A 24958-nucleotide genomic window follows, 5' to 3' on the forward strand; every position below is an offset into this window, starting at 1 on the left:
AGCTTCTTCCCTGTTGTCACAGACATTTGAATGGACCTACCTTACATTAAACCGGAGTTTTCTCTACATCCTAGCTATGACTAATACTACATTTTGCACCCTTTCCTTACCTTTTTTTTAAACACTGAGGATGGTGAATGTTTGGAATGCACTGCCTGCGGAGGTGGTTGGAGCAGGTAAGATAGCATCATTTAAAAGGGCAACTAGATGAATAAATGAATAGGGCAGGATATGAAAGGATATGGACTCTGTTGGTGCACAGGGATCAATGCAGGCTTGGAGGTCCGAAGGGACTGTTCCTGTGCTGTACTTTTCTTTGAATGGTATACTTTGCCTGTATAGTGTGCAAGAAACAATACTTTTCACTGTATATTAATACATGTGACAATAATAAATCAAAATCAGTAAAATATATCCTAATGGGGTAGATTCTATAGGAGGTGATGCATTCAGCGAGCTAATCTAAACTGAATATTATTCAGAGAGAGAAAGCAAAGATCGAATGAGGAGCAGGGATTTTTATTTTGGTAACTATTTATTGAAATCTTCAACACACAGCACCAGGCTGTCAAAAAACAAAATCTTTAAGATAATTAAAAAGTGACAGGACATTATAAATTAAAACCAAACATTCACAAAATTACAGGACATTTGAAATACAGTCACAGACAGAACACGAGAGATAGACTTGCAACTGTGCAGATCAACCTGGGAGAGGTGGGAGCAGAAAATACTTCATTCTTGACTTCCTATCATTGCAATAAAAAACAAAACAACCTACCCAGAATTAAGACACAATATATTTTAACAGCAAAAAAACATCTCATTGCTTCCTTCATCCGATGTTCAAAAAATTCCAACAAGAGATACAAATAGTATTTAAAGTAGAACCAAAAAACGTACTCCTCTTACTTAAGAGTTTAAATGTTCTTGCACTGGTTACAATAGCGATAGGAGCTCAAGAGGCACGATGACACAGGAGGCCATTCAACCCATCGGATCCATACCAGCTCCCTGTGGAACAATCCAGTCGCTCCTACTCCTCCCGTCCCATTCCCAGACTCCAGCCAAGTTTATTCTCCTGCAAAGCCCATCCAATTTCTCAGTGAAGTCATCACTAGGCCCTGCTCCACAATGCTGACAGGCTGCGATAATGGGTCTCGTGTGGAGGGCAAGGGGGTTTGGCCCACTGGTATTGTGAGCCTGCGCTTGGCAACCAAGGGGTTTATGCCAACACCGGGATCCCGGCCAAGTTTACCATTTTACAGACACAGCAGCTGCGAGCACATTGTATCAGAGTGGCAGCAGAACAGGATGTCATAGGCCTGACACCTTTAGACTAATATTTAATTGCAAAGATAAATAACTTAATACGGACGTAAAGTGGGCGACTTAAAGCAGAAAACTAGCAGAACAGAGGAAGACGCGGGCAGCCAGATGATTCCGAAACAGTTTCCTAGTTGAAGCGAAAATATTTTCCTTATCCTTTTATGAAGTGTTAATGATGGCTCTTTGACAATTTTTGATATAATTAAAACACGGGGGTGGGGACATGGTTTATTATCAGCCATTGTGTCTGAACATTGTTAGGGAAGATTAATCATTTTTCTGCAACTCATCTGTAGCTGGAAAATATTTTAAGACGTTATGAGCTGCATACGATACCTGCCTACAAAACCCATGTTTTGGGTACGGCAGAGTGATGTCTGTGCAGACCAGAGAGCGACCGCAGGTGACTGTACTGGGTCAACTGGCAAGATGTGGCAGAATTTCTTAAGATAAAGTCGCTGGGCTTTGTGGTATTGTCACTCCACAGTAATCCAGGGTAAATGTTCTGGGGACCAGGAATTGTCCAATAATGACCATGTCCACCATTGTCATACAAAACCATCTGGCACAACAAGCCACTCAGTTGAAGGGCAATTAGGGAGGGACCATAAGTGCTGGCCCAGCCGATGAACAAAAACAAAAGCATTCCGCCATTTTATTTGTTTGGAGGAAGTGTGAGCAACCTCACTTCTGCCACAGGTTAACACCCAGGCCTATTTTACTGCAGGACATGCAAAGTTAGGAGGGTCAAAGTTCAGAGGGCAACATTGGGGGCCGCCAATCAGAATGGGGATAGGTGAGACAAAGGAAAAATGTCAAGGCATGACAAAACTATCTTCCAATGGGAAGTAGCAATGACTTGCATTTGTATAGCACCTTTTGATGTTGTAAGATGTCCCACGCGTGGTGGTATCAGGACGGATGACCTAATGTTTGGTCAAAGAGGTAGGTTTTAAAGAAGTGCCTTGGGGGCAAAAACAAAAAGGAGTTAAGGCAACAGAAGTTTAGGAAAGAGGAACTCCAGGCTTAGGTCCAAAGGCACAGTCAGTCAGTCAATGGTGGAGCAATGAAAATGGGTTACAAAAAAGACCAACAAAAATGCAAAAAGAATCTAAAATACCAGAGACAGAGTGTAGAGAGAGCAGATGTGTGAACAATTCAGGTGTCGATCCTTTGTTAAAAGTGTAATCTGTTTCGCCAATAGAAAATAGCATAAGCAAGGAATGTTTGAGTCGTCAACTAAAATGTAAAAACATGGTGATTGGATCCCAAACCCCACCTGAGACAAGCGACAGGAAACATGTGGAGAGTGGCGGCCATTCTCGCTGTGTCAATGCACTCCATCAAAACTTTCTTATTTCATTCCATCAAATTTTACTCTCTGCCCTCTGGACAGGGGACAGCTCACCAGGGAAGCCAGATGACCCCCACAAAGTCAGTTTGGAAGATGTTGCCACGACTAGAGACTGCCAGCTAACCCCACTGCAGCGGCCATTACAGCCAGCCAAACTTAGCCTTGTCCGTGCCACACCTGCCAAGTCCACAACAGGTCCAGGAGTGGCGCCTTCGTCCTCCAATGTACCATGTAATGGGAGGGAGGGCCACTCATCGATAAACTGGCTAATTCTCAACCAAAACCAGAGGCTTTTTTTTTTTAATTAAAAAAAACCCGATTTGGTGGCAAGAGGAAAAGCGTTTTACCCATCGCAGAACACAAACTAAAGATAGTAACTGAAAGAAGCCAGCTGTTCCCTTGGGTTATTCAATTCCCTTTGAAGACTTGAGCAGTAAAACCCAAAAAGAAATACAACAAAGTACACAATCTAATTGCAAAATCATGAAACAAGCAATGATAAAATGATGCAAATTTACATGGTTTATGCAAGTTCCAATCTGGGTCAACAGAATCGCAATGGCTAAAACGGAATCCAACCAGTTTTGCCTTCACCAGCGCCTCTCAGCCTGTAGAATGGTTCAGTGCATGGTGTAAGATAGAGGTGGCAAGATTTAATTGGGTGATCCTCAAGTTTGGGTTTTAAAAGCAAGCGTAGATCGTTGGAGATGGAGACGGGCAAGACAGAGTTAAGGAAGCACATGGTTCAGAGGTCAAGTTAGTTGCAGTTTTTAAGAAACAAGTTCTTGGGGTTGGAGGCCTTGCTGACACGGTCAACCATTTTCAGTTGGCAAAGTGGTGGGCCACCTTGCAATGACACAATCACGGGCTCTCACAAAGAAGTCAGATAGAACCTTCCGGAATTGTGACCCAGCAACCATGAAGCGAAGGCCGATAGAATCCCCAAGTCAGGATGGTGTGCGACCTGCTGTGTATCCTTTCTGGTGGTTGTGGGTCTGGGAGGTTCTGCAGTGAATCCAACGTTGGTACGCTGGATATGTTACCAGATTGTCAGCCACTGAAACTCAATCCCTCAATCATTTACCATAACAACAGTCTTTTCGGAACAGGCAAAATGATGGGGCAGGGTCAAAGTCTAAAACCTTCGAGGGGCCAGTGCATCATAAACAGCACTAAAACAGAAGTAGTGTGTGTTACATTGAAATTCAGCAGTAGCACTGGCCTCATCCGCCAATCCTTGTCTGGAGTGACTTGTTCAAGCCTCTCTTGCTCAATAGCTTTCAGAGTCAGCACACAGGGTGGTCAACATGGCAGTACCACCTGAAGTTCTTCACAATCTTCTCCATCTTTCAATGGTGGCAGGCAATCCTTCGCTTCTAGGTCAAAGAACAATGACAAATGGTCACGAATATTTACCAGACAGGAATTTCAGAAAAATTATACAGCAGCCAGTTTATTAGTATCACAAGTAAGCTTCCCTTAACACTGCAATGAAGTTACTGTGAAAATCCCCTAGTCGCTACACTCCAGCGCCTGTTTGGGTGCACTGGAGGAGAATTTACCATGGCCAATGCACCTAACCAGCACTTCTTTCAGATTGTGGGAGGAAACTGGAGCACCCAGATGAAACCCATGCAGACACAGGGAGAACGTGCAAACTCCACACAGACAGTGACCCAAACCGGGAATCGAATCCATGTTCCTGACACTGGGAGACAGCAGTGCTAACCACTGTACCACCATGCTGTCCTGATGTCAGTAATAGCACCATGAAACTCATCACTGATTGTGATTAAAATGCCATCAGGGAGGAAATCTGCTGTCCTTACCCAGTCTGGTACCCCTGAGGATTGGTTTGTCTAATGATCACTCACACTTCCTTGGACCCCACACCTCTGTGACATTTAACTCCCGTGCAGCACTGCTCACATCCAGGGCTAAACAGAAAATTAGAGATCCCCGTGACAGATCTGTGGGACAGGGGCGCAAAGGAGAATCCCTCCTCATTCTCCAGGAAGGACCCAAGACTTGGGGGGGAGAGCGGGGGGCAGAAACAAATGCTCAAAAGGGGAAAAGATCTCTTAAATAAAACAGCCAATACCACATTCTTGGATTTCTGATGGAATTGTTAGAATCTTCAGGAGGGAGTTAGTAAGGGACTGAAATTTCACATCTTTGAGAGTGTCGTCATTACAAAGTTAGTTTCTACATTAAAGAAACAGAATTATTCAATGAGGTCTTTGCATTTACACAGCACCTTTCTATCACTCGACACTTTAAAGTGTTCACAGCTGAAGAAATGCTTTTGCAATGCGATTAATGAATAGATATCTTTGCTTTTTGGAGATAGCGACTGAGGGATAAATATTGGCCGGGACACTGAGAAGAACTTCCTCACTCCTCTTCCAAATAAGTACGGCATGGCATTGTCTACATATGTCCGTTCCAAGCAGATAAGGTTGTTTAATGTCTGATCTGAAACACAGCACCTCCGACAGTACAGCATCCCCTCAATACTGCGCTGGAGAGTAAACTTGAATGACACAGCAAAATGGGACAAGTGTTAATAGTCATTGGATAATTTGGAGTTAGTGTATGGAGGGAGCTCTGATACAGGTACAGAGGATAATCAGTGGCTGATGGCCAGGTAGCTCTTGGAATGTGGGCAACATTGGCAAGGCCATTTGTTTGCCCATCCCAGGTGACAGTGGTGGGTTGCCCTCTTGAACCCCTTGTGGTATAACAATGATACAATGGGGTGTGTCGTTAGTCACTTCAAAGGGTTTCACCCCGGCTGGGAGCCAAACTGGATTCAGAGGTCCTGATTGTGTAAGAGCATCAAGTTTCCTTCCTATGTAGAAAGGGCATTAGTCAGCAACTGGGATTTCACAACTATCAGGAATCTCCCAGTCCAGTTACTTTTAAGCAGCAGGCAGAGTGAATCAGCTTGTGGAGAGCCCATCGTCATGGGAACACGCTAGCTTGGCTCAACGTGTGCCCCTCTGGCTTTGAGAGGTCATCAGTGCCAAAAAAGCCCAGCTGTATCCCAATGTACGTGAGAAGTCTCATAAAGTTTAAAGTTCGACAGGTTTATTTGCATTCACGAGCTTTCGGCGCGCCGCTCCTTCATCAGACGATAATAAATCAAAAAAAAATATTTGTCCATTTCACCTCCTGTCTGACATTTAATCTCTGGCCTTCCACCTTATCGCAGGATTTCCCCTTTTATCCTTTCCATTCTCTGTAAAACCCGTTGGGACCTTAACGTGGAGCGTTTGACTCTCTCTCTCTCTCTCTCTCCACACAAACCTGCTAAGTATTTCCAGCGTTTTGTATTTCATTCCCTGCCCTGCGTTTGCTCTATTGTTCCGGGACCTCGCTGTTGGTCGCTTTTAACAGCTGTTTGTGCTTGTAATCGGACACCGCTCTCCTGATCTTTGGCCCCTAACGATGTGCTGACAGTAAAATTCTCTGGCTTCTAGTCCTTTCTCCCAGCGTTCAGTTCAGAGACGCCTTTTGGGAAATCTTCCTCGGAGCTCTCCTGGGCCCTGCCTAAATTCGGTAACTAGGCCAAAGGGCTTCTGATTTCCATATCAGCGACCAGAATAAATAAATACCAACCCCCCTGCCCCCACCTCCTTATTTTTAAAATTCCACAACGTGGGCAGATCAACAGCAGAGCAGCGAACAGGCAGTCCCTCTCCACTCGCAACCCGATCTGCCTGAATCCAGCTCTAACCATCCACTGCCAGTGAGCGGCCTCACGGAGCCTAGTCTCACTGTAAAGCTCCGTCCGTACAAAAGGGAGACACAAGTCAAAGCCTGGGGGTGGCAGGGGGATGGGGGCTGACCTTTTTTTTTGCACCCTACCCCCAGACACAAAGCGGTGGCAAGGTCCCTTAAAAAAGTGGGGGGTGGGGGGGAAAAAGGGGGCAACCCACTATGGCTTCTTCCTGTCTCCAAAGCAGTGCTTGCCCCACTAGACAGCGGCTATTATAAGGGGAGTTTGGGAGGGGGGGGGGGTGAGGTAGGGGTGCTATTTAAGTCACTATCTGCTATCCCAGAGCAAAAAAACAGATGACCAATTCCAGTCAGCAGTACAAAAGCAGAGAACCATTTTGTTTCCGTGAGACTGGGAGCAGGAGGCATGTCCCCCTCGGCTTTGCGACGCCAATCCCAGCTGTGACAGGGAGATCGGAGCTCCCCTGAAGACGCACCTCCTTTCAGGCTGAGCCACCTGTAACTCCACTGGAGTCAGGAGTGATTGCAGCAGAGAAGGTGGTGACCATTCGACTCAACAGATTGCCCGGGGAGGGGGAGGGGGAGGGGATGTTCCATCAATGGCCACCCCAAAAGGCCTCCCCACTGGCCTAGGCCCATTCTGGGGGGGGCGGAAATCTACCCTCATGGGGGTATTGCAGCATCAACCTCACTTCATTCTAAGGTGAGACCACCCCCACAATAAAATCCATTTAAACACTGACCAAAGTTAACTTTCACATTGGCATCACTCAGGACATGAGTGACGGGTCTACAACAAGGCCAGATTTACATCTCTGATGGGAACATGGAACATTACAGTTGGGCCCCCAGGGCCAATCCCAAATCAGAATTTTGACTCTTAACTTTAACTACCAGAGTAACCCATCTCTTCCCCATCAGAGTAACCCCCCCCCCACAACCCTCCCAATGTTTACCATCCAGACAAAGAGCCAATGTGAACTCAAACAATGAGTCAGGGAGGATGGCACAGTGGTTAGCACTGCTGCCTCATAGCACCAGAGGCCCAGGTTCGATTCCCGGCTTGGGTCACCGTCTGTGTGGAGTTTCTCCCCGTGGGTTTCCTCTGGGTGCTCCAGTTTCCTCCCACAGTCCAAAAATGTGTGGGTTAGTTTTATTGGCAATGCTAATTTGCCCCATAGTGTCAGGATAAATAAGTGGGGTTATGGGGATAGGGCCTGAGAGGGATTGTGATTGGTGTAGAATCAATGGGCCAAATGGCCTTTTTCTGTAGTGTAAGGATTCTATGATTCTAGGGAGGAATGGGTTAGGAGAAACAACTGCTGTCAAATTAGACACACCTAGAGTGCAAGTAAAAGATTACAGTGTGTTTAAACCTCAGCTGTAAAGATACGGTGGTGCAGACACTTATCAGCACTTCTGTCTCTGTGGTGGTGACTTATCAGTGCACTGATTCTCCCAGTCTCTACCCAGGAACAGGGCAGGTAAAGACAGGCTGAATGATATCACAGGACAGTAACACCCCCTCACTGAACCTGGGGTTTACGGGGACCACCCACAGGCCAGACATAACCTGGAGTCAGGGGAAGTCCACCTAACGTCGCCGGCATGTCTGAGATTGATCAATCAGATCACTGTACAGCCATATTTGGGAGCATAGTCTGATCGTAGGCCGTGCTACAAGCTGAGCCGGAAGTGCTGAGTATACAGGCACGATGGCTGACCGATTGAGCTCACCGACTGAGGTCACGGGTTCAACTCCCAGTGCAGAATAACGACCATTTAAAAAACCTGGTTCATTACTGTGCTTCAGGGAAGGGATTCTGTCATCCTTCTGCAGTCTGGATCTACTACTGACTCAGAAATTGGCTCTTAATGGTTACCGGAACATGTGAGGGGATCTGATCGAGGTATAGAAGTAACGTTTTAAAAAGGGACTGATAAAGTGCACACAGACCAAATGTTCCCCGCTGTGGGGCAATCTGGAACAAGAGGTCACAGGTACGGGTTGAGAGATTTAAAACTGAGATGAGGAGGAACTACTTCTTGGTGAATCTGTAGAACTCGCTGCCCAACAGCGCAGTGGAGTCTGAATCATTGAACCATTTCAGGAGGGAGATAGATATACTTCTAATTTTAAAAAGGGATGAGGGGGGATATGGGGAACGGGTGGGGAGGTGGATTTGAGACCAGGCAGAGATCAGTCTTGATCTGACTGAATGGCGGAGCAGGCTCGAAGGGCTGAATTTCTGCTCCTAATTCTGATGTTCTAGTGCAACTTGGGCTATAAGTGTTGCCTATGCTCCCAAATTTATACATGGCTTTTTTACCCCCCCCCCCCACACAAAAAAAAGACAAAAGACGACCCCAATACCCAAAATCAAAATTAGTGACTGTTCTCCCCCCGTTGTCAATGAGGAAAAACAAAAATTAAAAACAGCCAGAGTTACAGTTCTGGATAATTATCCAATGACTGCCGCTGAAAAGGGGCTTTTGCCAACACACAGTCAGGATTGATCTTAGCAGCTGTTAGGTACCGAGTGGTCTCACCCACACAGAGGAGGTCCCGAGGGTGGCTAGCATGCGTGGCATTGGCAGCCTTTCCAGAGGTCTAGGGGGTCAAGTACAGGTCAAAACAAAAAAGGTCATCCATCAGGAGGAACTTAGGCCACTGACATCATCAAATCCTGGGAGACACGGGGAGTTCAGGAGGAAGAACATAGGACATTACAGCGCAGTACAGGCCCTTTGGCCCTCAATGTTGTGCTGACCAGTGGAACCAACCTAATGGCCCTATAGCCTAACCTATTCCAATGTTATCCATATGCCTATCCAATGCCCATTTGAATGCCCTTAAAGTTGGTGAGTCACTTTGGGTGGAAGTTCTTCACCCAAAGGGTTATGAGTCTGTGGAATTCCCTGCCCAGTAAGGCTACCTCATTGAATGTTTTTAGGTACAGTTTTGAACAGTAAAGGAATTAAGGGTTATGGTGAGCGGTGGGTAAGTGGAGTTGAGTCCATGAAAAGATCAGCCATTGTCTTATTGAATGGTGGAGCAGGCTCGAGGGGCCAGATGGCCGACTCCTGCTTCTGGTTCTTATGTAGAATCAACATTTCCCAAGGGAGGAAAACTTAATCTCTCTCTCTCAATTATGTCAACACAAAAGAAGCAAGATTTTTAAACACAAAATTTACCTCCGAGGAGCTAGACCGAGAGATATTTCCACGTACTGACGAAGGCGGTTGGAATGAGAGAATAGGGAACCGTGGTGATGTTAGTCCATGTGCCAGTCGATGAATCGTAACAGTCCAGAGTCTTACACCGCTGGGCACCAAAGTATCCTCCAACCACATACAGCCTGTTGCCAGATGCCACCGAATGGCAGCTGACCCTTCTCGCTGTCATGTCGCCAAACTTTGACCATTGGTACGTCTCGCTGTTGAAGCGATAAGCCGAGCTGGCCGAAAATTCTGTGTCCCCACCGATGACGATGATGTGGTCACCGACCACCGACGCGGAGGTGTATCGCCACGGCTGCGGGCAGTTCGCCGGTACCGTCCACCGATTCTCCCCGGGGTCAAAGCACTGGACCTTGGGCAGCTTCTCCCGATTGACGCTGGTGCCCCCAAAGACAAAGAGCTTCAGTTTGGCGCCAACCACGGCGGCGTTGCTGACCCCTTCGCGGAGCGGGGCGACCAGGGTCCACTTGTTCAACTGGGGGTCGTAGTGCTCGACCTGTTTCAGGGACACGGAGGGAGAGGCCGGGAAGGATACGCTCACGGCCGTGTGTCCGCCAATGGCGTACAAGCACTGATCAAGCTCCGCTGACCCGTGCCCGTATCTTGCCAGCAGCATGGGGGCAGCCTTTGTCCACTCGTCGTGGAGGGTGTCGTACACCCAGACGTCTTTGGAGACTCCGTTTTCGGAACCCCGGCCACCGGTAACGTACACCTTGCACCCAATCGCGCAGGCGCTGCACTCCTTGCGTGGGCTGGGGATGTCGGTCTTTGGGATCACCGTCTTGGTCTTCTGGTCAATCGCGTAGACCTTATCGCACATGAAAGTCTGGCCACCCAGCAGCAGGACGTCGTGGTTCACTTTGCGAGGTCTGGCACACAGCAACGTCACCACGCCGTCATTCTGCAAGATCCTCATCTTGCAACAAATGGCTTCCTCGACGACCCCTTTGCCCGTCTTGTGGTTGGCGACCAACTCCTCCCCCAGCACGCTCTTGTACAGGTACGACTCGGGCAGCAGGGCTAACCGCACGCACCGCAGCAAGTCCGGCAGGTCATCCCGACGCCTACGCAGGTCATGCTTCAACCAACCCATGACGGCCTCGTAGACCAGACTCTCATCCTCCACCTCCAATTCTTCGCTGAGGATCAGCTCAATCAGTTTGTCCTTTGGTAGGTTCAGGAAATCTTCGGTCCTGTACAACACCGCAAAGTAGGCGAGGCAAGTCTGCCAGGAGAGCTCATAGAGCTGCTCGCACTGGTGGGCATCGGAGAGTAGCATCATTCCGAGGCAGTTCATGGGATGCAGGTTCTTCTCCAGGAATTCCGCGGACGCGTCCCGGATATCGTGGAACTGCAGCATGTCGCTGGCCTCCAAGAGAGACTCGGCGTTCTCCTCGTTGATGAGGACGCGGGAGGAGTAGGCGTAATCCAGGAGCAGCTCCAGCACCTCGGGGTGCAGGGAGTTGTGGAAGTTCACCTCGCTGTCCCGGCTCTCCTTCATCCCGCCCGCAAACATGGCCTCAAAGTAACGGCTGCACGAGGCCAGCACAACGCGGTGGCAGTGAAAGGAGCGGTTCCCCGCGTGGAGGGTCACGTCCGTGAAGAGGTTGCGCTTGCGGAGGAGGTTGAGGTGAGTCAGCAGACTCTCGGCGTGCGACGGCTTGTGGAACAGTTGGATGTTCATCGACCCGGAGCTGGAGCGCGATTTCCGATTCTCGTGAACGGTGACAGACATCTTGGATAAAGAGCTGTCGAGACACAAAACATTGAGAACTAATTTACAACAGAGCAACAAGGGAGAATCTAACCATCACTCTTTGACATCCAATGGTGAAATCTCCGACCATCAACATCTTGGGGGTTACCATTGATCAGAAGTGGAACTGGACCAGCCGTACAGTGGTTACAAGGGCAGGTCAGAGGCTAGGAATGCCGCAGACTAACTCACCTGATTCCTCAAAGCTGGTCCGCCATCTACAAATCAGGAGTGTAATAGGATATTCCCCACTTGCCTGGATAAGTGTAGCTCTAACACTCAAGCAGCTCGACACCATCCAGGACACCAATTGATTGGCATGCCATTAAAATACTTCCACCATTGATGTACAGGGTGTCCCAGCGAGAACTCACCAAGCCTCCACTGAGAGCACCTTCCAGACTGGCAACTGCTACCATCAGAGCAGCAAACACGTGGGGGACACTGTGCAAGTTCCCGTCCCAGCCATACCCACCCTGACTGTGACATACAGCACACTGTCCCTTCACTGTCACTGGGCCAGAATGCTGGAACTCCCTCCCTAACAGCACTGTGGGTACGCCTACACCAGATGGACTGTAGCCATTCAAGAAGGCAGCTCACCACCACCTCCTCAAGGACAATTAGGGATGGCCAATAAATACTGGGCCGGTATAGCGAGTGTCCCATTCACACACCCCCACTAAAAATCATTCACTCGAAAGGCATTTTTCCAGGGAAATGCGAGGGGTTTAAGAGCAGTAAAAGGCCAAATATTATCACATAAACTGCCGGCTGCAGAGTCTCCTGTGACACTAACACAGATCAGAGGACTGGATTCACGTGGTTGTACGTTCTGTAATCATTATTTATGAACATGTGGACTTTCCAGTCTTGAAACAAAGCAACTGAGAGAGGACATGATATCGACATGAAGATTTCATTTCAGCTCAGGATGAGATCTACATTTCAGTTATTAATATTTTATTTCCCCCTGGGGGCTGGGGGGGGTCAAATTTAAGTGCAGCTGGTATGTTAATACCTTGATATTCTTAGCATTTGGTATCACTGCCATTGATTCCCCAAGGTGGTAATGATATACCTCGTCTTTGAATGATAGAATCCCTACAGTCCAGGAGGAGGCCATTTGGCCCATTGAGTCTGTACCGACCACAATCCGACCCTAGGCTTTATTCCCGTAACCCCACATATATACCGTTGTAATCCCCCTGGCTCTAGGGCCAATTTAGCATGGCCAATCCACCTAACCCGCATCTATACAAGCGAGTGGCTTTCCTGCCTCAGAGTCAAACATAGGTGTGGGTCCTCAGCACACAGGCATAATGTGGCAAGAACTGCAGGAGTGGGGCTATTGGTAGGAGAGTGAAAGTGTAAACCAATTTGACACGAGTGTACCCCAGCTAGACTGGGAGATACATCTACTCAGATGTCCGCTTGGAAACCTACAAGAATTGGAAAGTGGGATTACAGGCAGTGGGATTTACAGCTAGCAACCAGATGGATCGAATGGCCTCCTGCTGGATATTTCCACAGGGTCCTCGCAGACCACAGAACTAAATTTCACTCACATGGACATGCAGCAGATGAAACTTAACTGAAGAGACTAAATACCAGTGATTCATTTTAGTAGGAAGAGCGAGGAGAGTCAACACAGAGTAAAGGGTACATCCCTGGCAGAGGGTTTGGTGGGGGGTGGGGAGAGGAGGGGCTGTATTTGTGGTGCAGGGGCATACAAATCATTGAAGATGGAATTGGTGACAAAGGTGCCCCTGGATTTCAAACAGGAGGAGAAAATAACAACAGGGAAATGGAGAATCACCTTCATCAAACACTGACTCAGACTCAACTGGAGTACTGTCCCACTCTGGCCATACACCATGGAAGGATGTGAAGGCCTTCGAGAGAGCGAGATCTCGGGATTAGAGAAGCTATTTACGTGGGTGGATTGGTGATTTTGGGGCTTTTTCCCCCCACTGACAGGACAGTCGAGCAAAGGGCACAGACTGAAGGTAAATGACAAAAGAACAAACAGTGACACGAGGGAAAATAACTTTCATTGCTTATATTTAAAGACACAGCGAGTGATTAGGATCTGGGATGTTGACAGAGAGTTTTGGGAGGGACATTAATTATACTGGGGCTCTTTGAAAGAGATTTTGGATCACCAACTGTCACGGCCAAAGGATTACCACCTTTTAAAAAAGCGATATAAGAATATATCCGAGGGAGAGCTGGGCGCACGGTGTATCACCCCAACCAAACAGTAGGCGAGCCAATCTCACACTCCAGAAGGGTGAGCAGTCCCATAAAATCCTGAGGAAGAACAAGAACTGGAAGATTGTGATATTAGTTTTAACGTAACGAGGATGCAGGATGTAGAAAAGGAGGAACTTTGGTGTAGAAACTGCATTTATATAGCACCTTTAGAAAACAAAAAAAGCTGACAAAAATCTCACAAAGTGTTTTCCAGCACAAATTATACAAATACTGACACTGAGGCAAAGAGATCCCAATGCTCTGGACAGCTGAAGGCATGACCAATAGTGAGGAGGTGAATGAATGTACCAATTAGGGATAAACCATTCAGCCCCTCGAGCCTGCTCCAACAGTCAGTAAGATTATAGCTGATCTGAATTGCAGCCTCAACTCCACTTTCCTTCCTACACGCCCTTAGATTCTCGAAAGAATCATCTTGGAATCCATTCTCCACCGTTTCCTAGGAAACGGTTCCAAAGACACATGATCCTCCAGGAGATAAAGGATTTTCGTATTATCTGTCCTGAATGGGGAGACCCCTAATTTTTAAACAGTGCCCCCCTGAGTAAAGGGATTCACAAGAGGCTAGGATTAGGGAGAGTGGCAGCACAGTGGCAGAGCCAGGGACCCGGGTTTGATTCCTGGCTTGGGTCACCATCTGTGTGGAGTCTGCACGTTCCCCCCGTGTCTGCGTGGGTTTCCCCCGGGTGCTCCAGTTTCCTCCCTCAGTCCAAAAGATGTGCATTGCCCATGCTAAGTTCTCTCTCAATGTACCCAAACCAGGTACCGGAATGAGGTGACTAGGGGATTTTCACAGTGACTTCATTGCAGTGTCAATGTAAGCACTAATAAATAAAACTTAAACTGGAATCTTGCAGGACGTTACAGAGACAGGGAGGGGGAAAAGAATTTGAAAATTGCGGGGTGGCTGGACAGGATAGACAGATCGAGATTAACCCACAGTGGTGAATGCAAGAAGAAAGGTCACAAAACAGGGCGTGGGAAGAGTTGTCCTTTGAAGAGAGGGAGAATGGTATCTGCAGTACATGCACTAGACTGCGGAGTAGACAGAACAAGCCGGTAGATTAAAGGTTATGTTGCTGATGGCATGGGCACGGCTCTTAAAATTGTACATTTAACATTCCAGATGTGAAGCAAGACAGTGTTCATTTTAACAAAGCCCTGTAATAACAGCTCACACCCAGTCAACGAGGAGAACGTGCAATGAAATTTCTAGCCGCTCTCAGCTAATCCAAGAGGAAGGAATAGATTTTCCCCTCTTCGCGACGCGAGTTCATCCCAGCGAAGCAGCAATTGCTTTTGGTCACCGCAAACCACACCCAGACAAGCTGGATCTCACGCCTTGTTCTCCAGTGAATGCTGCCGAATTCACCACGTCCACCACCTGGCAAAGCTCTTCCCCTAGCCAGCTTCACCGCACAATCCGGCCAGATCTATTCGGAAATCCATAAACCCAAACAGGAGTTTGGTGGACAACCAACTAGAGCATGAACCCTGGCTGGTTCCTCCTCCCGCACAGCGCACACATTCTTCAGACTAATCCAGCATCCTACTGGGAGGTACAATAGAATCATAGAATCCCTACAGTGCAGAAGGAGGCCATTCGGCCCATCAAGCCTGCGCTGACAACAATCCCACCCAGGTCCTATCCCTGTAACCCCACATATTTACCCTCCTGACACTAACGGGCAATTTAGCACCGCCAATCCACCTAATGCACACATTTTTGGACCATGGAGGGGAAATTGGAGCGCCTGGAGGAAACCTACGCAGACATGGGGAGAATGCGCAAACTCCGCACAGACAGTGACCCAAGCCGGGAATCGAACCTGAGTCTCCGGTGCTGTGAGGCAGCAGTGCTAACCACTGTACCGACAAAACAAAAACACATCCTTGGAGCATCCCAAAGCATTTCAGACAGTTCCTATGGGTCAGTGTGGGTACATCAGCAAACATGTCAGGGAATTTGCACACAGCAAGGTCCCATATTCATGACTAGTCAGTGGGTTTTGGTTGGTGCTGTTATGAGGGAATGCCGCTCAATGTCTGCAGAGGAATGCCCCTGCTCTTCAGACAACCCAACCTGCATTTACATTGTTCCTTTAACACCCCGCATTCCTGTAACAGGACCCTTTTATACGTGTGGTTATCATTGCTGCCTCACAGCGCCAGGGACCCGAGTTCAATTCCGGCCTTGGGTCACTGTCTGTGCAGAGTTTGCACATTCGCCCCGATGGGTTTCTGTATGGGTTTCCTCCGGATGGTTCGGTTTCCTCCCATACTCCACAGATGCGCAGGTTAGATGGATTGGTCATATTAAATTGTTCCTTAGTGTCCACAGATACATAGGGTAGAGGGGTGGTGAGATAAATGTGGCTTTACGGGGTAAGCGAGGTGTGGACTCGATGAGCCAAATGGCATCCTTCTGCATGGTAGGGATTCCATGAATACGGAATGGGGAGAGTCCAATGTCACATTCTGATCACAGCAGCTCCAACAGTTCCCAACTCAGTAACCTCCGTCAGATCCACAACCATCCCGGATCTTCTGTGCTCCAATTCTGGCCTTTTACACACCCCCTGCTTTGCTCCGCCACTGGTGGCTGGGCCTTCAATTGCCCCCAAACCCCAAACTCTGCGACTCCTTCCTAAACCTCACTGCTTCAAAGACACTCCTTTAAAAGCCTACCCCTGACTGTGCTTCCTGCCAATGTCTTGATATCTCCTTACATGGATCAATGCTGTCAGATAATACCTGGGCTGTGTTACTATTTTAAATAGGACTATATGCAAACACAAGTCCTTATTGCTGTGCAGAGAATCATAAAAGGCTTACAGCGCAGAAGGAGGCCACTTGGCCCATCGAGTCTGCATAGACCACAATCCCACCCAAGCCCGATCCCCATTACACCACTTATCCACCCTGCTTGCCCGCCCGACACTAAAGGGGCAATTTACTATGGTCAATCAACCTAACCTGCACAACTTTGGGCCGTGCTGTAGCGTCAGTCCAGATTATGGGCTCGTCTCTGGGACTGGGGCTTGAACCCACAGGAGACAAGGCAACTACCCACTCAGCTAAGCTGACAGTAGTCAAGGCAAGGAAAAAAAAAGCAGCGGTTAGAGATGAAATGATTCCACAAGGCGAGCAGGAAGATACTGACTGGGGGAGGGGAACAAGAGAAAACTGTTCCCTTGGACTGCGGAATAAAGAAACAGTTGAGGAATGTGTGTCTTCAAAGTGACTGAATCCCTTTATCCCAGGCCTTGTGGGGGAAGTTATAATCCTTTTGAAGATTTAAAAAGATGCCTTTTCATGTCTGTAGGATTGAAGTCACTGGGAATGAGAAACAGTGAGTGGCTCAGACCCACTTCCTGCATTCTGCTGAAATTATAGATAATTACACACCGCACAGAAACGCTGGTCAGACAGAGGCAGAAGGGAATTCAAGAGGCGAAGGGGGCTCCTGGGGGCAAGGAATCAAATGCAGGGGAATAATTTCCTTGCAGCACTCAAAAGCTATATAACATCATAAGATATAGGAGCAGAATTAGGCCATTTGGCCCATCGAGTCTGCTCCACCATTCAATCATGGCTGATACGATTCTCATCCCCATAACCCCTGATCCCCTTATTAATCAGGAACCTATCTATCTTTGTCTTAAAGACACTCAATGACCTGGCCTCCACAGCCTTCTGCGGCAAAGGGTTCCACAGATTCACCACTCTCTGGCTGAAGAAATTCCTCCTCATCTCTATTTTAAAAAGGAGCGTCCCTTCAGTCTGAGGTTGTGCCCTCTGGTTCAAGTCTCTCCCACATCCTCTCCACGTCCACTCTATCCAGGCCTGGCAGTATTCTATAAGTTTCAATTAGATCTCCACCTCATCCTTCTAAACTGCATTGTGTATAGGCCCAGACGCCTCAGTCAGTCCTCACGTGACAAACCCTTCATTCCAGAGATCATTCTTGTGAACCTCCTCTGCATCCCCTCCAAGACCAGCACATCCTTCCTTAGGTTATGAGGCCCAGAACTGCTCACAATACTCCAAATATGTCTCACATTACTGGGAGACTTCTGATGGCTCATTAGCAAGGTAACAAGATCACCATCAAAGGTGCTTTTGTGTAGCACCTTCGTTGCAAAATGTCCAAAATCATTTCCATTCTTTTCTGTTCATTCATAAGACGTGGGTGTCACAGCAAAAACTGACCTTCACTGCCCGTCTGTAACTGTTCTGGAGAAGTTGGCAGTGTGCCACCTCCCTGAATGCAACCATGTGACTGGGCCATTTCAGAGGTCAAGGGTCAACCACATTGCTGTGGGTCTGGAGTCACGTGTAGGCCAGACCGGGTAAGGATGGCATATTTCCTTCCCTAAAAAGGACATTGGTGAACCAGATGGGTTTTTAAGAACAAACCAGTAGTCTCATGGTCACCATTTCAGAGAGGAGCATTTATTACTTCAGATTTTTCCAACTGAGTGGAAATTCCCAGCTCCATGGAGGATTTGACCTCCTGTCTCTAGTCACTGGCTCCAGCTTCTGGACCACTACGTCCAGTAGAACTTCCACTTTTCTAATGTAAAATTAAAATTAAAAATCAACACTAGGGCAACAATGGCTGGGAGGGGGAGGAAGTTATATTAAGACAAATAAGCAAATGCTAAGTCAAGGATGGAAGTGTTAAGGAGGTTCTTACAACAAGGAGATATTTAGAAAGGGATGTGACACATCGTCCCTTCCCTAGGACACCAGGGGAATTCAGAACCTCTGACCTGTGGACGCGCAGAGTTGATGAACAAGAGTCTGCTCTGTGCCAGGTTGTGACGCACCGGAGCGGGTATAAAAGCTGCATCGAGGCCCTCACATCATCCTCGCGAAGCAACAAGAAAGTTTGAGTAAATTCTTTTCCAATGCTTCAATTTATTACACAATTACACAATGCCCCTACTCCAGCATCAAGATTGTTCGCTTGGGCAGCAGGGTCGAGAACCAGACGACACCAACTGAAAGAGACTGGGAAATGGACTGAAGGCAAAGCGAGGGAAAACATTTTAAAATACATAAACTCAGCAAGCAGTCAGGATCTGGGACACACCATGATGGAACGTGGGAGGCGGAATCATTCTTGACTCTCAAAGTGAATTGGACAATTATCTGCAGATTTTTGTTTAAAACGTCCGTGGCTACAAGCAAAGGTAGAAGTGACAATGGGTGAATTTTTATTGGGAAAACCGAAATGGACAATGGGCCGAATTACAGAATCCCCACAGTGCAGACGGAGGACATTCAGCCCATCGAGCCTGCACAATCCCACCCAGGCCCACGCATTAAGCTGATCTTTCTCTACACCCTAGCTATGACTGTACCACTACATCCTGCGCTCTCTTGTTTCCTTCTCTATGAACGGTATGCTTTGTCTGTACAGCACGCAAGAAACAATACTTTTCACTGTATGTTAATGCATGCGACAATAAATCAAATCAACCCCACGTATTTACCCTGCCAATTCCCCTGTCACTCAGGGGCAACTTAGCCCCTGATCTGCACATCTAATCCGCACATCTTTTGGACTGTGGGAGGAAACCGAAGTAAAAAGGTAAAGTTTATTATTAGACACCAGTAAAGTTTACATTAACACTGCAATGAAGTTTCTGTGAAATTCCCCTAGTTGTCATGCTCCGGCACCTGTTCAGGTCAATGCACCTAACCGCGCATCTTTGGATTCTGGGAGGAAACCGGAGCACCCGGGAGGAACCCACGCAGACATGGGGAGAAGGTGCAGACTCTGCACAGATAGTGACCCCAGCCTGGAATTGAACCCGGGTCCCTGGTGCTGTGGGGCAGCAGTGTACTGCCAAGAATGGTCTCCTTCTGTGCTGTAACTACTCTGATTTAAAATTAGGAGAGGATGATTCACAGGGGAGGAGGAGGGATTAATTTTTGACTGGGTGATAAAATCAGAGATAGCCACCCTGTCACCATTTGCTCATCACCTCCACATTTCAATTCCATTGAAGATCAAAAGGAAATACAAAGTCCAGTTTTATTCCATCTTCAAAATTACCCTGATATAGTGTCCTATTGCTCAACCGATCCTCAAGAATAGATTACCGGGTCGACATAGCTTTGCTAATGGTGGAATCTTGCTGTGCACAAACTGTGCAAAACATTAAAACAATGACTACATTTCAAAAAGTACTTTATTGGGCTGTTACACGATCTTGCCATGGTGAAAGGCACTATACAAATACAAGTTTTTTCTGATTATGGAATCAAATTGGAGTGCCCAACTTTGATTTCTCACTAGGGTCTCCCTGCTGCAATGTGGGAGTATCCCGACTGTGATGATACAATGCTACTTTGATACAGTTTATGTTTAAGGTGGGGTTGCTTTAAGAGGCAGTGTATTGTTACAAGAGTCAGTTTGTCTGGAAAACATACAGCAGATGCCAAGAATGCAGGGTAATAACAGATTTTAGCTAGGAATATATTACACTGTAGAGCTAATGAACTTTTTGTTTATTTAGATATACCGGGACTTTCAGAATCATGAATTTTTGATCAGGATGATTGACAGGGCAGAGTCATGTGATTAATGGGAAGCGCTAATCTTGCAGAAAAGCCCAGTTTCATTTTCATTTTAAAATACAAGAGTTGCTGCCTGGACCTGCTAGAAGAAATAGGTCTTTCTCTCTCTCTCTCTCTCGACTTCTGAAAACTCCAGGACTGTAAATCTAAGTCAGAAGTGAGTATGCCCGTATTTTGCTAACTAATTTTGAAGAGGGGTTTAAGTCTGGAAAGGAAATTTCACTTGAATGAAATCTGGTGATAGGTTAGCAGTTAAAAATTGTGTCTTGTCATGTTTAAATATTGTTCAATTGTTAAATGTTAAGCTAATTCATTTGTTATAGTTAAACTGCATTGTTAAATAAAATTTGTTTTCATAAAAGCTCCCTAGTTTAGTCAGTAGAATTGTATCTGGAGTGAAACATGCTCTCATTTATGACAAAATAGAAAAACTGCTGGGGTCTAGTTTGGCTTCATAATATCCCTCAGTGTTTCTAATCTGGTACTCCAACACAATCAACTCATATCCCTGCACTATAGGAGGTGCTAGAACAATAGGAGCACACAGTAATGATACTACCATGTTTAACATTCAGCAACACCCATCCCAACATGCTGTGATATTACAGAAGGTGCATTTGGTGAGCATCATGAAGCTCCCTTTTCAGCGATACACCATGGAACAAACATCCTGGATATTTGGGGGCAGTGCCCACCCAACAACTACACGAGCTTACAGACATGCCACTGAGTTAGCAAGCCCCATTTCTGAACAGTTGGCATCATAGTTCATGGAATCCCTACAGTGCAGAAGGAGGCCATTCGGCCCATTGTATCTGCACTGACCACAATCCCACCCAGGCTCTATTCCCGCAACCCCACACATTTACCCCGCTAACTCCCCTGACACTAAGGGTCAATTTCGCATGGCCAATCAATCCCTAATACCCCATGCATTCACCCTAGCTAGTCCCTCTGACACTGGATGCAATTTTAGCGTGGGCAATCCACCTAATCCGTACATCTTTGGACTGTGGGAGGAAAACGGAGGGAATCCACATAGACTTGGGGAGAATGTGCAAACGCCATACAGACAGCAATCCAAGCCAGGGATCGAACCCAGGTCCCTGGCACTGTGAGGCAGCAGTGCTAACCACTGTGCCAACTTCACTTTCACATATGCAGAAACCACACCTTAATATATGACAGGTGGGGGGGAAAAAATAGGAAGAGGAAGAGACCATTTAAACCCTGAGCAGAAGGTGTTCCTTCATCCAATTTAATTGTGGTGGCCAATTTGTATCTGATTTCTGTTTGGAGCCTTGGTTCAGTGAGCAAGATTCACTCATCAATTGTGGGTTCAGCTCCCCCTCGGGACTTGAACTAAGGCAACACTAATAAAAACATCATAGCTCTGAGGGTACGCTGTACTCTCTGAGGTACTGTGTTTCAGATGAGACACTAAAAGGAAGGCTTCATCTGGCCTCCCGGGTGAATAGAAGGTATCACCTGTCACAGTTTGGAAGTGGGGGGAGGGAGGTGTAGGCGGGGGACTCCTGGTGTCCCGATCAACATCATTTTAAAGTAAAACAAAAATCAGGTTGTCTGGCCATTATCACATTGCAGCTTGTGGGAGCTTGCTGTGCACAAACTGGCTGCCCCATTACCCCACAGATGTGGCTACACTTCAGCGACAGCCTGTGTAACATCTTGTTCAGATGCGAAGCTGCCTCTTAATGCAACACTGACAACCTTGTGCAGAACTGGAGGATTCACTCCCATTATTCTTCAGGTTTAACCCCTTAACAACCTGGTTCTAATTTTAACATTAGACCATTGTTCTCAATTCCCACCAGAGGCAGCAACTCCTCTCAATGGGGTCACAGAATCCCTATCATGCAGAAGAAGGCCATTCAGCCCACTGAGTTTGTACCAACCCACCCAGGCCCTATTTCCCCACACATTTACCCAGCTAATCCCCCCTGACACTAAGGGCCAATTTAACATGGCCAGTCAACCTAACTCGCACATATTTGGATTATGGGAGGAAGCCGGAGCATCTGGAGGAAACCCATGCAGACACAGGAAGAACAGGCCAACTCCACACAGACAGTGACCCGCAGCCAGAATCGAACCAGGATCCCTAGCGCTGTGAAGCAGCAGTGCTAACTGACCACTGTGCCACGGTGGACTCCATCCACTGAGATCAGCTTGTAGACACAAGAGGGATGCAATTTCAATCCATCAAACCAAAAAAAAACCCAACCCTTAATTCAGAGTCAGAACAAACCACCAATTTCTCATTGTTAGAGGAGGAATCTTCCTCATGTAACAATGAGTAGAAACATGGAATAAATGAGGTTCATTGTGGGACACATGAGCCAGCTAAAAAAAAAATTAATATATGGTAGATTTCTCGCAATTTAAGGTTTCCATTCCCCTATAAAAGTATTTGAGGAGGTATGGCAGCATGGAGTGTGATTGCAGTGAATTGGAGAGAGCACCCAGTGTTAGAGTTTGATTTAAATGTTACACACTACATCTGTGCACACGGGTTTTATTTTAATAATAGAATTCAAGTTGTGCATTATTTAAAAATAAATCTGTCCTCTTCCCTAACTCAATAAAGCAAAACCACACATTACACATTGCAACTCTCAGAGTCACTGCTCTGTGTCTAATGTAACTTTCTTCTGCGCTGTTGGACTTACCACTCGGGCCCTGGACAAACAAGGCTTCAGCCTTTATATTTAAAGAGATCGCCGCTCGGAGACGATGTAAAGAGAGATTCTTTTTGCAGAGGCGAGGGTCACCACCCGAACTTTCCTGCAAACTTTTGATCAGGCGTCTGTGGCTTCGCCTCGCTCCCTCTCGCCTCCACAACCCGCTCTGGTTCTTCCTTTCTCTCTCTCCGACTCTCTCTGCAAGCCAGCACTTGTTCCAGCCCTGGGTAAATATATTCGGCCGTATTCTCCACCCACTGGGAGGCACCCGGTCTCGGTTTGAGTCCCAGAGGAAAGAGACCTTCTTCCATCAAACAACACCGCCGATCAAATACAGAACTGAAATCGACAAAAGAAACAAGAGCAGAGATTCGCCCACTCACCCCCAAAGCAGCTTCTCAATAACTCCCACCCTTCCCTTAGACAACTTTATAAGAGACAGAATTTTATCCCGGTATGAAAACCCCAAGCCTTATGTTTGAGTGACGTGAGTTGTGGCAAATTAGGGAGCAGGATGCCTCTCTCTCTCTCACACACACAAAACCCTGAATTAATCACCACTTTGTCTTCAAATCAGCTTGCAGTGAGGGAAGGCTTTGAGGAGAATAGCTTGTAAGTTGATCTGTCCCAGGCTGGTTAGATACTTCCTTCTTTTAATTCAGTTGGAGCTGAACAGAAGGCTTTTACATTAAGATTCCCTATTATCCCAGTGCCAAAGCCTGTTAGCTTCAACCGTTTGTCTGTCTGTCTGTTCCTCTTCAAGGGCCATTGTTTTTCACTTTAACTGACAAAATTTGGTGATGGCGGGATCTTACAGCATGCACGGTGGTCCAGTGGTTAGTGCTGCTGTCACACAGCGCCGGGGGACCTGGGTTCAATTCTCGCCATGTGTGACCAATTATCTGTGTGGAGTCTGCATGTTCTCCCCGTTTAAGCGTAGGTTTCCTCCTGGTGCTTCGGTTTCCTCCCATGGTCCAAAAAACGTGCCGGTTAGGTGGATTGGCCGCGCTAAGTTGCCCCTTAGTGTCTGAAGATATGCAAGTTAGGTGGATTGGCCATGCTAAATTGCCCCATAGTGTCCAAAGATTTGCAAGTTAGGTGGATTGGCCATGCTAAATTGCCCCATAGTGTCCGAAGATATGCAAGTTAGGTGGATTGGCCACGCTAAATTGCCCCATAGTGTCCAAAGATATGCAAGTTAGGTGGATTGCCCGTGCTAAATTGCCCCTTAGTGTCCGAAGATATGCAAGTTAGGTGGATTGGCCACGCTAAATTGCCCCTTAGTGTCCAAAGGAGTGTAGGTTAGGGGGATTAGTGGGGTAAATACGTGAGGTTACGGGAATGGGAGAGTCTGGGTGGGATGTTCTTTCGGAGAGTCGGTGCAGATTTGATGGGCCAAATGGCCTCTTTCTGCACTGATTCAAACCCCTTTTCAGGCAGCAGATCACAAAATCTCACCGTGTTCTGCCGGTTACCTTAAACCCCTGTTCCTTATTTACCAACTCTCTTGCCAGTGGAAATTGTTTCTCTCCCTCCCTCTTATCAAAATCCCTCAGTATTTTAAGAATCTCTGTTCAGTCTGAGGCGAACCTGCTAAACTGGAGGTGAATATTACAGATCCATAGAAGGGACCAGATAGATATGTGCATGAGAGAGATAGGATTAGGAGGATAAACTAATATAGTGAGGTAAAGTGACAGAAAGTTCATATGGGCCCAAAAGTACCAACACAGACCAGGTGGACTGAATGGCCTGATCTTGTGTTATACTTCAGGAAGCATAGTGGAGGACAGGCCCCTGTCTGTATCAATGGGGATGAAGTAGAAAGTGTCGAGAGCTTTATGTTTCTAGGTGTCCAGATCACCAACAACCAGTCCTGGTCCCCTCCATGCCAATGCTATAGTTAAGAAAGCCCACCAACATCTCTACTTTCTCAAGGGACTAAGGAAATTTGGCATGTCTGCTACA

At 47.1% G+C, this 24958-nt stretch overlaps 1 protein-coding gene across 1 annotated transcript; it reads right to left on the minus strand.

Annotated features, from left to right (window-relative positions):
* Positions 1-1802: 1802 nt before the first annotated feature.
* enc3 (ectodermal-neural cortex 3) lies at positions 1803-23248 on the minus strand. The gene is made up of 3 exons (XM_080212787.1): positions 22979-23248; positions 9620-11412; positions 1803-4059 (listed from the first exon to the last, which is right to left on the minus strand). Exon 2 carries the CDS (start codon positions 11397-11399, stop codon positions 9630-9632), a length of 1770 nt encoding a protein of 589 aa, XP_080068913.1. The 5' UTR covers positions 11400-11412; positions 22979-23248; the 3' UTR covers positions 1803-4059; positions 9620-9629.
* Between the last annotated feature and the right edge of the window lie 1710 nt (positions 23249-24958).

Source organism: Carcharhinus amblyrhynchos, chromosome 26 (assembly GCF_965287045.1).
Source record: "Carcharhinus amblyrhynchos chromosome 26, sCarAmb.v2.hapA, whole genome shotgun sequence".
NCBI lineage: Eukaryota > Metazoa > Chordata > Chondrichthyes > Carcharhiniformes > Carcharhinidae > Carcharhinus > Carcharhinus amblyrhynchos.

Excerpts from the sequence above, each read along its gene's own strand:
- enc3 (XM_080212787.1), bottom strand. The coding sequence starts at position 11,399 with ATGTCTGTCACCGTTCACGAGAATCGGAAATCGCGCTCCAGCTCCGGG.